This window comes from Gopherus evgoodei, chromosome 8 (assembly GCF_007399415.2).
Source record: "Gopherus evgoodei ecotype Sinaloan lineage chromosome 8, rGopEvg1_v1.p, whole genome shotgun sequence".
Classification (NCBI taxonomy): Eukaryota; Metazoa; Chordata; order Testudines; family Testudinidae; genus Gopherus; species Gopherus evgoodei.
This window is the reverse complement of record NC_044329.1, coordinates 94357764-94374700: the sequence shown is the minus strand read 5'-3', so window position 1 is coordinate 94374700 and position 16937 is coordinate 94357764. Positions and strand designations below refer to the sequence as shown.

The window sequence follows — 16937 nt, the reverse complement described above, 5'->3', positions numbered from 1 at the left end:
TACAAGAGCGTGCTTGACTTAAACATTAAGATGGTAATATACTAGCGTGAATCCTAATGTTAAGTTTGAGCAGAGCTAATGTTACAGATAGGCTTTACAAACTCTGTTTCTCTCTGTAGGTGGCCTTGGTATGGGAAGCAAGTCAGCCGCTACAAGTCCCACAGGATCTCTCCATAGCACTCCCACTCATCAGTCCAAACCACAAACTCTGGATCCATTTGCTGATCTGGGGGCTCTTGGTGCAAATTTAGCAGGTTGTTTTTTAATAACAACTCAGATCACATGGTTGGCCAGTTTAGACGAGATGCTAATGTGGAAGTGTTGCATTAGAATGGGCAGCTTGGGGTTTGAGGCAGCAGTATTTCTGGGAGGAGGGAGGCAGTTTACTGCACTTGCACCTCAGAGATGGTTTTGAAAAGCAGCTGTTGCAAAGAAGGTAGGGGAGGACTAGATTCTTTATGCCTCTTCAAAGTGGACTACTTCTGAGCTTGCATCTACAGGTGCTTGTTGGAAGACTTGGCTGGGACCTCACCACTGTTAGGCAGCATGGGTTTGTAAGGTATAATATTAAGTCAATGACTTGCCAATGACAGGTTTTAACTTGAGGGGCTGCTGCCTTGATTTTTATCCTTAGCTTAAATCTGATGGCAACAAACATGATAAAACAACAAATGGGGCCTGGCTCAACCAATATTTTGAACCCCCAAAATTTCAGGGGTTCCTGGGAATGACTCTTCACCTGCCCTTTCAGTGGGCTTTATTTCTTCTTCCTGGACTTTGATCTTCCTCCCTCCAAGCTATGCATTTTTGCTGTGCCTGCTGCTCTGCCTTGACTCACTGCTCCATCCACGCTTCCCCTAAAGATGGGGCCTGGAACCCCAAGGATCCTGCCTTAATTTGTGTCTTCCTGCAAATGACACTTCACTTTCTGACTACTAGATAAATGCTTTTGGCTTAGTTTGGCCTTCAGAATGATCAGAGGCCTCCAGGCTCTGCCGTTGGAAAGACTTCTGATCACATTGGTTTTAAGACACTCTAATATGTTCAATATCTCTGACTTTTTCTCCCGCTTCTACTTTAGTGTGAACAGAATTTTCTTTCATTTGCCAGCTCCTCCCGTCCTCTGCTTCTTACGTTGGACAAACTAACACGCCTTTGGCTGCCGTTTTTATTTCTTCATCTGTGTCAATGTCAGCTGAAATTAGGTTTCCCAGTTCCCTCTGCTGGCTTGCCACTTGTTCTGCCGGAACAAAACAAACATGTATGAGAGCAGTTGTTGGTCTTGCTTTAGTGAATCTGTGTAGTGACATGAGGGATTCTAAAAACCAAGCAAGAGGTTGGACTCTGCAGGATATGGACCAGACTTTAAATGTTCAGCGTAGTTCATATTTTTTAGGTCACATGATCTTAACCGAACTTAGATTAAATGTATCTGAATTCAGCTTGATGCTTTAAGCTCTGAAGGATATTTTTTTATTACATCATGATTTTAGTTTTGGCCCTTTTGGTACCTTATGCCTCTCAGGAAGTAGTGTGTGTCTACGCATACAATATCATGGCAAATGTTTTAGTAAATGTTGCTTGGCATTGTAACTACCACAAGAAATTGTTTGGTTCCTGACTGTCTACCCTGTGTAGCGCACAAGGAGCTACCAGTGCTTACTGTTAGTTTGTATTACAATAGCCTGTAGAGGTTCCAATCCACGTCAGGGCCCTTTTCTGCTAGGTGCAGTATAGACTTAGCAAAGGAAATTCCCTGCTTACAAACTAAATATAGACTAAGACCAAAGGAGACTAGTGAAGTGACTTGCTCCGGGTCACACAACAGGTGAACAGCTGAGTCAAGACACTGGGTTCTGTTTCCAGCTCTAAGACCAGTACCCTGTCTATTGGAACATGGCTGCTAAACTTTTTTTTCTTTTCTCTTCACCTCTTCCTATATCACAGGGGGGTCTTCATTTGCCAGCAAACCAACCACACCGACAGGAATAAGTGGAGGATTCCCTCCTATGGGCTCTCCACAGAAACCATCTCCCCAGCCAATGGGAGGTAGTGGTTGGCAGCAAGGTGCCGGATACTCCTGGCAACAATCACAGTCCAAATCCCAGCAAAACATACCACATGCCTCTCCACAGAACAGGCCCAACTACAATGTGAGCTTTTCAGCAATGCCTGGTGGGCAAAATGACCGTGGAAAAGGACCAGCCAATGCTGGTAAGTTTCCCCCCGCCCCAAATGACTTCCAAAATATTTGCTGCTATTTAATGTAGCTCATTGCAAAAAGAGATGAACAATTTATGACCGGAGTAAATACAACCAAACTGATCATTGTATGATCTCCAAGGGCAATTACATTTTGTACTTGGGCGGGGAGAGACAAAGCGGAATGATGATTCTGAAGCTTGGTGGTACTCCGGAAATTCTGAATTCCTAACACTCCTACCGCCATATGGGAATGGGCGACGGGATGAATCATTTGATTTACCTGATCTGTTCATTCCCTTTGGGGCACCTGGCATTGGCCACTGTTGGAAAACAGGATACTAGGCTGGATGGACCTTGGGTCTGACCCAGTATGGTTGCTCTTATGTTCCAAAAGTGGCCGTAGATTTTGTGTGGCTCTGTTTGAGTGTCCAGCTAGACATGTCTGATTGCCGAACATATGTTTCCCTTCAACTGGAGCCTGCTGCTTGGAAAGCCTGAATCTGAATCCCAAGTATATTAAGTTGGATACATGCAACTAGTTGCCATTTCTGAAAATGCCTTACGCTCTGGGGTGGTTTCTACATCATGAGGTGAGAATTTACATACAGACTGAAGTATTTAAGAGGTTATGTGCTTTGTGATCAGAATATTGTTTTGGTGGGCAACTTGAGGAAGATGATGATGTTTAATGATACTACATATTTAGAAGAGTAGACACTAACTTAAGCTTTCTGATTTTTATTAAGACTCAAAACCAAAGGTGTCTGCTGATTTTGAAGACCTATTATCTGGTCAAGGCTTTAATGCCCACAAAGACAAAAAGGGACCCAGGACAATAGCTGAAATGAGAAAAGAAGAAATGGCTAAGGATATGGACCCTGAAAAGTTAAAAGTAAGCTGCATTCTTGTTGTAGTCTGATAACTGTATCCACATTTGGAACGACTTTCCTTCCAGCAAGCTGAAGACTGAAATCTAGCTCAGTTTCTTCCTTACAATAAGTAAAACTAGTCACTTTTAACTTGCCACAAGCTTAGTTTTTAAGAACAAACTCCTGTGCCAGAAACTACTAATGCCTTTGTTTACAGTATTGCTGTATTCACTTAGCACACACATCTACTGCATATTTGGGGTCCAAGATCTACTAAAATTTACTGTGTCACACTGAATTCCTCAGCTAGGCATCAAACTATCATAATAGAGCCACATTTAAATACAAATGATCACTAACTCCCTCGCTTTCCACTCACAATCCTTAACTACTTATGTGAGATCTGCCATCTTGGCCAGCACACCGGGGGATTGAGCTGGGGACCCCAAGAGCTGAAAGCTTGAATTGCTACAGTTTTAACTAAAGAGCCACATCTCTTTAGCTGTGTCTGTAACCGACTTGCATCATGTGCAGATTGGGCTCCTAGCGAGCCATGTAACACACACCAGTAAGTTACGTTTGCGTGGAAAAGAAACACTTAGAAAGCATCTAATGCATTTTTAGCCATCTTAATACAACTTAGCAGCTAGAAATGAAGAGCTCGCACTAGGTGACTAGTCAGCTTTCTGGAGCCCACCGGCAAATGCTCCGGTTGCTGACATACCACAATTTGGGGAAGTTTGTCTTTGGAAAATCCCAATTCTCAAATCCAAGATCACAAAATACAACTTTTTTTTTTTTGGCTATTTAGTTTAAAGAGCACTTCTCAACAGTAAAAGTTTTTTTGTTTTAAAATGTTAGTCCAGAATAGAGCTGAGCAAATCTTTTTTTTTTTTCCTCTGGTACAAAAAAACCTAGAAGCTTCATAAGTTGGCATGCTGGAGAATTCTTATTGTAACTTCAAAAGCAGCCTTTCACCTAGGATTTTTCCCCCTTTCTTCCTCTGCCCCCCCCCTTCCTGTTCCCCATCTCAACACATCCATAGTAAGGGGGTATGGGTACTTGACAGTGTTCAGGTCTTTTCAGTAAATCCTTAAATCTTCTCTGGATTTGAGAACAGTCCTCTGGGAATGTTCCTGGAGTTCTAGCTTATGGTTTAGATCAGTCTCTGTGGTAAACTGAGTGTCTTGCTCAGTGACATTGCCATGGCTGGTGGTCTGCCGTAGGACTTCAGTTAGCCGTACCTGCTAAAGTCCAGGCTGCATTTTGTCCTCTGTATTTGTTGATCTCACATGCTCTAGCATTCTCCTCTGCTGAAATTCTTTCTCCGAAGCAGACTTGTTGATAGAATTGCCAGATTATGTCCTGCGTGAGCCATTCCAGGTGGGAAACTGTCACTACCGAAGCTATCAAGGGTAGAATGGGGAGGGAGGAGGAATAGCTCAATCGAAAACCAAGTAAACTTTGTTAGCAAAATACAATTTTTGTGTTAAATTTGACAGTGAAAGGCTTGGGGATCAGTCTGGATGTGCAGATAGGAGGTGCAAAATGTTCTAAACCTTCAACAACGAACGTTAATACCAGCTTGATTGCAACTAGTTGTAATCTTCATACTAATTGGATAATACTCTTACCTAGTATAGGCTACATAATTCTAGTAATTCAGCTGTTTTTGAGTTTAGTGCATGCAATATTGTCTTCCCATTAGCATCTTGCAGAGCAAATGAATTCACCAGTCCAGTTGATGTTGACAATGCCCTTTTCTTCTGATGCTTTTTACTCCTGTGAGTCATCTCTTATTTTAGAGCTGTTGAACTATTTATAATAACTTTGTCTGTCTTGTTAATGGGAAAGGTAGGGCTGAAATTGGCAACTGCTAAAGATTACTAAATTGCTATAATTACCATATTTGGCTATTGGATTATGTACCTTGCTAGGCATGAAGGGAAATCTTAAGGCAAGGTCCTCCAAAATCTAAAGATACATTTCTTCTAAAAGCTACATGCCCAAATGTGGCTCTTCTCAGCCTCCTGTAAAAGGATTATTTTAGTTATACACCTTACATTCAAAGGAATGTACATATTTCAAGCTTCATATGGAGCATGAATTATGGAGCTCAACCACTACAGTGTGTTACATTGATAGTCCATTGATGATGGCAACGACAAAACCTGTGCAGGAAATTTTTTTGAGCGAAAAAGCTGTTGCACAGGGGCAGTCCTCCTCTCTTGGCTGTGGAAGCCAGATTCTAGGGGCACGAAGAATCGTTATGGCTGGGGACTTCCTTAGCTGCAGTGGGTGACCAGGACATCGTCCATGCCTTGTCATGCTGACCATCCCTCATAGCACATTGCTGAACCGCCTTCATGGCCGTTGAATCACAAATTGATTTCCTCCACCCAATCCGCTGGAACAGTTTTCACGTGCTAGAGAAAGGCAGTTTCCCTATCTCACCGAGGGCAAACGACCCATCAGCTACCTTCACCTGCTTTAGCCTGCTTGTTGCAGCAGTTTACTGGGGTGTGGCTGGTGTCACATGCAAACAGCTACTGGAGCCACAGGTGAGAGCTGGGTGTAGATGGGGACCAAAGCAGATGAACTGTTCCTTAAGGAGCACAATGTGTTCCTCCAACAGAGGTACTACCCCTCCCTAGTATCCCCCATACACCCCACCACTAAAGTACTTATCGGAGAAAGCAATAACAAATTACCTGGCTCTTGACCCACCTCTAGCATGTACTGTGGTCTTTCCTGGTGCATGTCTGCATAATACTGACGGGATAGCACATTAGGACTGAGAGCGAGCTCATCATTGGCATGGTCCCCCTACATTGCCACCTATCTAGATTTCAATCTGCACAGATTTAAGTGGAGGCTAAGTGCCAGTATTGCATAGCAACAGATCTATATCTGGCTTCAGGTCACCTGGGTACTCTGGGGACTAATAGCATAGGGCTTTGCCCATATGACTGCCTAGTTCATACCCTGTTTAGGGCAGTAGCAGTCAAATGTTTCCAACAGAGCTCTTCAGTGTGAGCTGGTCAGTCCTCTTCTTAGTGGCAGTCTTATTGGTGACCTCAGCAGAGGAATTACCCTCTGATTCCTAAGGTTGGGTCTTCCAAGTCAGAGCTGAAGAGCAATGAAAAAAAGTTGCTGTTCCTCTTCTATGGATAAATGGAATTTCAGTCTTCACTGTGGTAAATCTTTCATCTTTCACACTTTTTGATGGCACTTAATCCTCATCACAGCCTTCTGACAGGAACATAATCTCCACCTTACAAATAGGGAAACTGAGGCTAAAAGATGAGACGTTTTGCTCAAATCCAGAGGCACAGTTATTAGAGCTGGGTTTCACACTGAAGAACGCTGCTGCTGCTGTGCAATTTAGAGTTGTAAATGTCAGCCAATGATGTGATGTGTTGGATCACAGAAACCCCCTTGGGGGCTGCCAACTGATGTGCCAAGACTACTTCTGCCCCTGCTTTCCCTGCCAGCTTGGGACTCCAGCATCCTGTCTTGTTGAGCCAGCCACACCAGTCTGCTCCAACACAGACCCAGGGTCTGAACCACATGCCCCAAAGCTGCAGACCTAACTGAAACAACATAAGAAGTGTTCCTGTCTTCAAAACTCAGATGCCCAACTCCCAATGGGGTCCAAACCCTAATTAAATCCATTGTACCCTGTATAAGACGTATCCAGGATAAACTCATAACTTGTTCGCTCTCTGTAACACTGATAGAGAGGTATGCACAGCTGTTTGCCCCCCTCCCCAAGTATTAATACATACTCTGGGTTAATTAATAAGTAAAAAGTGATTTTTTTATTAAATACAGAAAGTAGGATTTTAGTGGTTCCATGTAATAGCAGACAGAACAAAGTGAATTGCCAAGCAAAATAAAATAAAACACGCAAGTCTAAGCCTAGTACAGTAATAAAACTGAATACAGATACAATCTCACCCTCAGAGATGTTTCAATAAGTTTCTTCCACAGACTGGATGCCTTCATAGTCTGGGCACTATCCTTTCCCCTGGTATAGCCCTTGTTCCAGCTCAGGTGGTAGCTAGGGGATTTCTCATGATAGCCACCCTCTTTGTTCTGTTCCACCCACTTGTATATCTTTTGCATAAGGCGGGAATCCTTTTGTCTCTCTGGGTTCCCACGCCTCCTTCTCAATGGAAAAACATCAAGTTAAAGATGGATTCCAGTTTAGGTGACATGATCACATGTCACTGTAAGACCCCAAGCCTTCATTCCTCCCAGCCTGACTCACAGGAAGGCCTGCCTGCAAACAGCCATCCACAGTCAGTTGTCCTGGTTGATGGGAGCTATCAAGAGTCCAAACCGCCATTAATGGCCCACACTTTGCATAATTACAATAGGCCCTCAGCGTTACTTCATATTTCTAGTTTCAGAAACAAGAGTGATACATTTATACAAATAGGATGACCACACTTGGTAGATTATAAGGTTTGTAATGATACCTTGCAAGAGACCTTTTGCATGAAGCCTATTCCGGTTACATTCTATTCACCCTCCTCAGCATACTTTCATAAAATCATATAGAGTGCAACGTCACAGACGGCTATTGACCATTCCCCTTTAGCACTGAATATGCCCTTCTGAAATCTGCTATTTTGTAGATTTTTTTTTTTAAATCAGGTATCAGTTCAATGCTTTGTGGAAGTGACCGAAGGTTGTCATAAGGGAAGTGTTGTAGGAAAAATGGGTGCAGACTCTTTAATGACTTAATTACTTTCTAAAAAAGGAACGGATTCCAAAGATGGAACACGAGAAGAATGGGATGGGGAGGAAAGGAAGTGGTACTGGCTCAGGCAGTTTCTGATCTTAAATTATGTGACTGCATTCACCAGTGTCTGGTGAGCTGCCCTGCTGGGACATAGTTATCGTCTGTCCAGGGTAATCCCCTCACAATTAAATGTTAAAAAGGGGCTATTCAGTCATTGCAGTTGTGCATCAAAGCTTGCCATGAGAAGTCCACCAGTCTATTCCCAAGGGAGGGTAGTGGTGATAAGTAACAAAGTCAGACTGCCACAAAAGGCTACAATGGTGGTGCAGTCACCTTTGATGATCCTGAAATACTTATCTCCGAGACTGTACTCATGTGAGTCATGTACAGAAGGTGAGTGGAATCTAAACTGTTGTTCCTCCCTACCCCAATACACCAGAGACTCCTTAAACGGATGCTTTAAAAATTGGAAAAATGGGATTCATCCTATCGTTTCCTCAAACTTTAAAGGTTTTGCTGCCTAGATAAACACTACTTGCTTTTAAAGCCTCCTCCCAGCTATGCTTTGCTATAAAAAGCCTTGTAAGAAGTGCTTTTTAAAAAGGGGAAAAAAAACTTTCGCCACTTTGAGACTCTCTGATAACATGTTCTTCAACCTTTTCTAAAATCTGGGCCTGAGTGTGGGGGTGGGGAGTGATCCTTGGAAACCCTTTCCATCTAAATGGCAAAATGTGGATTTGACGCTCTTCGCATTGGTAATGGATGCTTTCTTGTTGAGAATTGTGTCTTATCTCCAGATCCTAGAATGGATTGAAGGGAAGGAGAGAAACATAAGAGCACTGCTGTCAACGATGCATACAGTATTATGGGCTGGAGAGACTAAATGGAAACCAATTGGCATGGCAGATCTTGTAACTCCAGAACAAGTGAAGAAGGTCTACCGGAGAGCAGTGCTTGTTGTTCATCCTGACAAAGTAAGTATCTTTTTTATTTTAATTTAAGAACTAATCTCATGAACAATTGAAAGGTGAGGTAGAAAGCATGAGATGTGATTGCATCAACTCGTTAAATGGTTGAATAGGGAAATTGAATCCAAAAAGTGCTAACCTTGTTCTCAAGACCAGTCCCTTAAATGAGCCCAGGCAGTTCAAATTGGGTACAAACTTCCCACAAATACAAGGATGTTCAGATTCAGGGTTTTGGTTCATCCTCGCATTTTAGTTTTTGAGCCAGATTATCCATGAACTGCTCCCATACTATCAAATGTCCTGCAGATGGGAAGAGCTGTTTGTTTTTTTTTGTTTTTTTTTTAAGTGATCTTTACTTTTATAATGATTTGAAAATAGACAGGCTACAGTCTGTCAACAGTGTGACATGAAACAGGAGATTGATGTTCAGATTTGGTCCATTAGCCCTGGTAGGAGCATCCCCAGACTATCTTTGAGAGGATGGTGGTTTTGGTTTTGCTCTACCCGTGGCCCCAAGGCTGGGTTTGCATAACCAGGGATGACCATTGAGAACAATGTTTGGGTTGAGGCTTGCAAGATAGGGAGGGAGATGCTTCTATTGGGGAGTTGGAATGACCTGCTGTCAGACAGCAGCAGCCTTCATTGCATGTGAGGTGATGGCCAACTCAGTGTCCTTTCACGAAAGCTTGAAGTTAAAACCCTCATTGCCCTTATCTTGGGGCTGCAGTGCTGTACTCTGGAGTTGCAGAAAGCCTTCCAGACTAGCTGTGAGGCGCCCTCATATACTGGAAAAGCTGTGGAAAAGCGGGAGGGCCATGAAGTTTCATTAAGATGTACCCACCTTAGTAAGAGTGGTTAGGTTTAGTGAAGCAAAAGCAAACTGAGAAGCCCCTTTTTTTCCTCCTTGAAGTTAAAGTAGTTAGTAGTTTAACTACAGTGTTTTTAAATGTCAATTGTATGTATTCTGGTTTAGCAGATGGGTGATGGATTCTTTACTTTGCTCTCTTTTAGGCTACAGGGCAGCCATATGAACAGTATGCAAAGATGATCTTCATGGAGCTAAATGATGCCTGGTCAGAATTTGAAAACCAAGGCCAAAAGCCTTTGTATTAACCTACTTTCTCAGACCTGTGCTCGTGTTCATATAGTCCCTGATCACAACTTCGCAATTTTCACAGATCACCAAAATCTGGCTGGAAATTTGGAAGTTTCAAAATTGCTCATGAACCTAACACTTATCACGAAGAACAAAACAGATGTTCCCTCATACATACGTCACACACATTTCAAAAGCACAGGAGAATTTTAGCCACATGTCTCCTAAAGGGACCCGTGTAGCTAAAATTGCTCATAATACTTTGGAAACATATCCTATATTTCCAGAGTTAAGTGGGGTGGGGGAGGAATGCATTCTAGACAAAGGTGGAACTGTTTTGTCTTGGGACACTTGACATCCCACTTCTGACAATGAATTGTAGCGAGACACCGCACTTCAAGTGAGTGCAATAACTGGAGATCATGTCCAACCTTCCAAGCTGAGATCCAAATGTAAGTGTTCGCCTCCAGGGATCTGGTTTAGGCACATCTAATAATAATTAATCCTCATTTGATATCTAATCACTTTTAGGATATTCTCAAAGACAAAGCTGAGCAACTGGATAAGTCAAGTCAATATGGCAACTTAACGCCTTGAGCAGAGAACTGTACTTCACATTACAGCCAAGCAGTGAAATATTTAGAACAAATTCTACAGCACCGTAGAGCAAAGAGTGACTTAAACTGAAGATCAAATATTTGATGTTACACCAGCCTAAGCTAAACACCTGTTAAGATGCAATGTTCAGGGAATAGTGAACTGTGTGGGTGTGGGGTGAGTCCATAGTTGTAGAATGGGAATGGTAAGCATTCACCACATTCCTGGTGAAGCTCTAACCTTAGATAGAACTGTCTGATAGCCCATGTTTTTTAAGATTGCTATATCAGTTATGCTGCTCCTTCAGAAGCTTCCCACATTAGTTAAAAACATTTAACTTGAGGGTTTGGAAGATCTTGCATCACCATGTTTTATCAGTTCCAACCAACTGTCTGAAAGTTTCTCAGAGCACTTGGGAAAGGGGTCATGATCGAAATGGAATCTGTTACCGCTTCACCCTGCAAATCACAGTATGCAAGTTATCCAGGCATGTGGAATTTGTCTGGCCTTTGAGAAGTAACAACAGTGCAATTTGCATATTTAAAAGTTGCACAGCAATAATGGCAACATACAGGCGTGTCTGATGCTGAAGCTGAAGCCTTTCTTATCTAGTTATGCAGCAAGTTACTTTGACCCAGGCTATTTCTCCTTTTGTAAAGTAACTAGAAATAATGGTTTATTTACCACAAGTCATGGATGAGATGAAATCTCATATCTGCTTTAGCTTTAAGAGTTCAGCATATGCATAGGATGGGCAGAAAGGTTTCCATACTAATTCTTTAAGGAAAAGATCTATATCTGATGTGAAAATCTTTGGAAAGCTGGTATTTTTAAAGACAATCCATTTTTGTTTGTTTACTTTAAATTTTAATTTTCCAGTGGCAAAATATTTACAGCAAAGGCAGCATGTCAAAGGACAACACTTTCTGTATAAAACTTCATCTTTTTGTTGTACTGGTCCATTATTTATTACCATTAACTGACAATATGATACCAACACACACTTTTCCTTTTTATATACAAGACTTTAAAATGTTCAAGATAACCATAACAAATGATATTTATTAACATATTATGAAATGTTTTTGATTCAGTATGTGCTTGTCTTATTTAAAAAAATAACTGGAATGTGAATCATGTTCCTGTGGTTTGTTGATTTATTTTGTTTCTCATTCACGTTTGTAGATATTGTGTGAACTATGCCTATATAATAAAAGGATCTCATTGATGTAATGTACATTTTTTTGAAATGATAAACTACACTAGCTTTGTATCAAGTTTGTCATGGCAGAGAGCTCTGGATAACTCCTCAATGTTCACAAAATACAAACCATCATTAAACTTTAAATTTGGGTAGGTTTTTTTTCCCTGGATTATTTAAACTTTGATTCTTCTCCAACCTAATGTTTTTATGGATGCATGAAAGTTTTGGGACCTACTTATCTCAAAATTAGTTAACTTGGCAATTCATTTATTTTCATATCTTGTAGTGACAGAGCTTATCAATGTTCAGGTTTACTGTTTGTCTAAAATTATTGTAATTTTTTTGTAAATATGCTATGTGACTAGTCTAAAACACTTGTGTATATATATTAAAAAGCTCAAATTCAATAAATTCAGGTATGTTCTGTGCTTGTAAAGAAACCTCCACTTTATTACTCTGAATACAATTTGGGGGAATAAAACTGTGCAAAATACAGTTTTAACTTCAACACTAGCTCTCCTGCTTATATTGTATTTACCAGATTTTTACATGTGCCTAAACAGACCCCCTTTAATCATGTTTCTGGAGGAATGGACCCACTCCACTATGCACCTGAAGTAACTATTGCTACTTTTTTCTGGAGAAACAAGTCAACACTGGGTGCTCCCTAGAGACTTATATGTAGGCTACATTTCCTTTAGTGCAATGCATTTCAGACTTCTTAGGCTGTGTACCCTTCCCCAAATAATGTAGTTTACCACAAACCCCCATCTGAGACAGGAAGAGGCAATGTGAGGGAGCATGCAGGGGCATGTACCCCCCCCCCGCCCGGGAAATTTTTCTTACATTTAGCAACAGCTAATAGAGGTTTTCAGACTGGAGGTAGTGGCGATGCTAGGGGCTCAGGCCAGCCCTGCCCTGCAGGGTTTGGGGAGGGAGTGCCACCTCCACTCACTGACTCACTTCAGCGGGCCACTCAGCCTGTCTGGGTTAGAGGGTGCACCCAAAAATTGTAACTCGAAGGAGTAACTGGTGTTGCCGCTTACCTACCCCCACCCTGCCCCCCAAAAAATGTTCCTTTGTTCCCCCGTAGCTGGGCATGCCCCACAGTTTGAAAACCTCTATACTAAATAAAATGTGTTGTCTGCTGTTACAGGATTTTTCTCATGTACCCCCTGATGAAAGGTGATATAGATACCCTAGTTTGAAAACCATTGCTCTAGCGCAAACAAGCTGAGCGAGGAAGTTAGTCAGCTTTGGTTTCTGTTGCTGAAGACAGATTAATAGGGCAATAATATCTTGATGCCTATGAAGAACAGGTATATTGCAAAAATACACACCTAGAAAATGAATGTTTGTTTTAAAAAAAACAATTCTATTAAAAAAACCTGGAAGGCCAGAGTCTGATTTCATTTATGTATATATCTATACTAGTGTTTAGATGGGTGTAAGTGGAAATCAGGTTTTGTATGTTTGTGCTTGCTGTGATTATGGCTTTGTGCCTATCGCCATATCTACACTCCAAACTTTGGTCAGTGCAAGCTATGTTGGTGGAAAACTGCTGCAATTTCTGTGTTACTTATGTGTGTGAGCACTTGGCTGCTTGGGTCAGCGCTGCATGTACTCACCAGGAATGCTTGTGTCAAAGTACAGTGTGATGTACCATGGATAGGTATCCCAATGTAGCACTTACCACTATCTGGTGCACTGTCTTTTGGGAAATTTTCACAATGCATGGTGGGGCAGAAATCAAGTCTTGCAGGTGGCTAGGAGCAGTTTTCTCTGTTCCAAACAACATCCACATCCTGTAACTTTTTTGTGTGTTTTAAATCCTACAAACCCACCTGGCACTCTTTGCTCTCCACCATCTCTGACAGAAGAATGGAGCCCACAGAGCTCTGTACTATTATCCTGAACATTGCAAACACAGGACTAAGGATCTCCGCTATTTACAGAGCCACAGCAATGGGGAGACATGACTGTTTCTTCAAGGACAGATTGCTGAGGGAGGTAGTGAAAACCAATTCAAGGTTCTTGGTGGCATTCACGAGAAACTGCCAGTGATAGAGCACCACTTCTGGGCTCAAGAAACAACTATGGACGGGTGGGATCACATCATAATACAGGTCTGGGTTGATGGGCAATGGCTGCAGAACTTTCAGATGTGAAAGACCATGTTCCTAGGTCTGTGGGCTGAGCAAACCCCAGCCCTCCTTTGCATGAATACCACAATGAAAGCTGCATGGATAGTTGAAAAGTGAGTAGTGATCATACTCTGGAACCTTGCAGTGCCAAATTGCTACCAGTCAGTAGGTAATCAGTTTGGAGCTGGAAAATCCACAGGGGGGGTCTATTGTCATGCAAGTTTGTAGGGCTAATAATTGTCTCCTGCTATCCAGGACTATGACTCCTGGCCAGGGCATTGAACCCTTCCCAAAAGTAGGGGAGTGGGGGCTCCCCACAGCTCCCCATGCGGTTTTCCCCTGACCTTGCTCTGTCTGGGGGAGGGGAGAGGGTGCAGAGCTGCAGCCTGGCCATGTTAAGAGCCTGCAGGCAGCTGTGGAGAGCCATCGTGGCCCTTCCACCTGCTTGCAGGGCTGGGGGCCTGCCAAGAGCAGCCCCCGGCCCAGGCAGGTGGAGGGTCCATGGCTCCCCTACAGCTGCCAGCATAGCTCTTACCATGGCAGGGCTGCAGCTCTGAGCCCTGCCCCTCCTTCCCCCAGCTGGAGCCAGATTGGGGAGAGCCACATGGAGAGCTGGGGGGAGCTAGCACAGAGTTGTGGACCCTCCACCTGCCCTGGGCCAGGCAGGGAGCCCGTGGGGCAGGGACTTGGGCCAGGGGCTACTGTCAGCCCCGCTACACCGCAGGCAGGTGGAGAGGAGACACAGCTCCCACAACTGCCCTGGCACCCCAGCCGGGCTCCATGCTGGCCTGGCTGGAGGTTGGGGTCTTGTGGAGGAGGAAGTGGATGGGCAGGGGGCGGGATCCACCCTGGTGAAAAGTGGATGGGTCAGGCCAGGCCTGTCCCTTTTCAAAAAGTGAGAGGGCTTTGGCATCCCTGGTTCCAGTGCCACTAACTCCTGACACAGTGGAGGAATTTAGGATTCCTGAATTGTGGTGAGGTGATAGATGGCAATCATGCACATCTCTATTTTGGCACCAGCCCCCCTTGCCACAGAGCTACTGAAAGGGCTACTTTTCTATGGTTAGTCTAGTGTTGGTGAATCACCGGGAACACTTCACAGTATCAGTGTGGGCTGGTCCGGGACAGTGTGTGACACTTGCATCTTTAAGAACATATGCCTGTTAAGAACACTTCAGAGAGCTGCAAGCAGGGACCTTCTTTCCTGACCATTAGCTTTACTAGAGGCAACGTTGAAATGCCAATAATGATCATGGGGGGACCAGCCTACTCCTTGCACCTCTGGCTTATGAAGCCATACACGGGCCACCATGACAGCACGAAGGAAAGATTCTGCTACTGGCTCAGCAGGTGCAGAATGACAGTTGAATGCACTTTTGGTAGATTGAAGTGTGGCTGGCATTGGTCACTTGCTAGATTGGATCTCAGTGAGCAAAATATCCCTCCCTGTTGTGTCTTGCCCATCTGTGAAGCAAAGGGGAGGAAATTGCCACCAGGGTGGGGTGCAGTAGTGGAGCAGATGTCTCCAGAGTTTGAACAGCTAGATACAAAGGCAGATAGAAGAGCGCAGGGCAGAGCTATGCAACTGAGGGAGGCCTTGAAAGATGACTTTAATGGCCAGCCACAGTAATGAGGTGTGGTGGACTGCATTTTACCTGGCTTTGAAGTGTTGGGGGCTGTTATGAATTGTGTAATGGTGTAAATTTATCAATAGCACACTTTTAATGCACCTGAGTTATTCACTGCTTGGTATACATGTATACTTACTGCACTGTGAGGTGGGGTGTATTCCCCCTACTGGCCCTGAGAGGGTTGAATGGGGTGGGTGGGAGGAATCAACCACTTAAGCAGCAACAAGGGGAGAGATTTAGGCTGTGAAGTGGCTGCTAAGTGAAAGCAGACTCAGCTGGGCAGGAACTGGAGGGGCCTGTGTAAAGCCCAGGAGCTGGGTGCAGCAGGAAGGCAGGCTGTAGTCACTCCCTGGGAGGAGGGAGGTACGTGCAGGACTTTAGGGTAGTCAGAGGTGAAAGTAAGCTAGTATAGGCCAGTACGCTGTGCCAGACCAAACCTGCTTCCCCAGGCTGCTGCTTTAAAGGGCCTGGGGCTCCCTGTAGCAGCTGGAACCCCAGGCCCTTTAAATAGCCTCCCGAGCCTCGGGGCTCCAGCAGCTGGGCTTGGACAGTTATTTAAAGGGCCTGGGACTCCTGCCGCTGCAGGGAGCCCTTTAAAGTGCTGCCCCAGCCCTGCCACCTACCTGGGGCTCAGGGAGCCAGGCTTGGGTGGTGATTTAAAGGGCTCAGGGCTACTGCCACTGCCAGGAGTCCTTTAGAGCGTCGACCGAGCCCTGCTGTTGCTCAGGCAGCCGGGCTTGGGTGGTGCTTTAAAGGGCTTAAGCCCGGCCGCTGGAGCCCCTGGGTAGCAGTGGCGGGGCTTCATTGGCTATTTAAAGGGCCCAGAGCTTCGCTTCAGTAGCGGTGGCCAGAGCCCTGCGCCCTTTAAATCACCCCTTAGCCCCTGGCCTCTGTAGCTGGTAGCTCTGGGGATGAGTTAAAGGTACCAGTGCTCCCAGCTGCAGTTTAAAAGCCCTGCCTCTTTTGGTTGAGGCCACACTCCCACTAAGGACTCCAGCATATGGGTAAGTCCTTTAAGTTACTTTCACCCCTGTGGGTAGTCCATAGCTACTCCCAGGGACGTGGGAGGCTGGTAAATCTAAAGAGAACGGAAGCCAGGAAGGTAAGATAAGGCTCAGGGGAAAGCAACAAGGTAGGACTGTAACCCTTCTGCCCCTCTGAGTTGGCAGCAACAAGGGCCAGGTTCAGTATCCAGGGGTTCCGTTTCAGTAACACAATGCATAACCGGCTTGAGCCTCCACCCAGTGACCTGGGACACTCACATACCACACACTCCCCTGGGTGCCTCTAGGAGGCAATACTTCCCCTCTCGCAAGCATGGAGTCTGAGTGTAGCAAAATCTTTTTAATAAAGGAAGTGTTGTCAGAGGTTACTGGTGTGGTGCTCTGCTTTCTCCTTGTTGGTATCACTCAGCTGCGTGCATGAGTTCCCTCTGTGTGCTGCCCCAGCTCTGCGCAGATAGCTGACACAGCA

General features: G+C 44.3%; 1 protein-coding gene across 5 annotated transcripts in view; it reads left to right on the top strand.

Annotated features, from left to right (window-relative positions):
• Positions 1–11713, top strand: part of DNAJC6 (DnaJ heat shock protein family (Hsp40) member C6) — an 86003-nt gene extending 74290 nt beyond the window's left edge. For 4 of the 5 annotated variants that reach the window (XM_030573415.1, XM_030573417.1, XM_030573414.1 and 1 more), the window contains 5 exons: positions 120–254; positions 1948–2214; positions 2952–3097; positions 8622–8798; positions 9804–11713. In XM_030573415.1, the coding sequence (XP_030429275.1) occupies positions 120–254; positions 1948–2214; positions 2952–3097; positions 8622–8798; positions 9804–9905 (827 nt within the window). In that variant the 3' untranslated portion in view covers positions 9906–11713. The remainder of the gene's footprint in view (positions 1–119; positions 255–1947; positions 2215–2951; positions 3098–8621; positions 8799–9803) is intronic. The other variant, XM_030573416.1, reaches the window with a different exon arrangement.
• The last annotated feature ends 5224 nt before the right edge of the window (positions 11714–16937 follow it).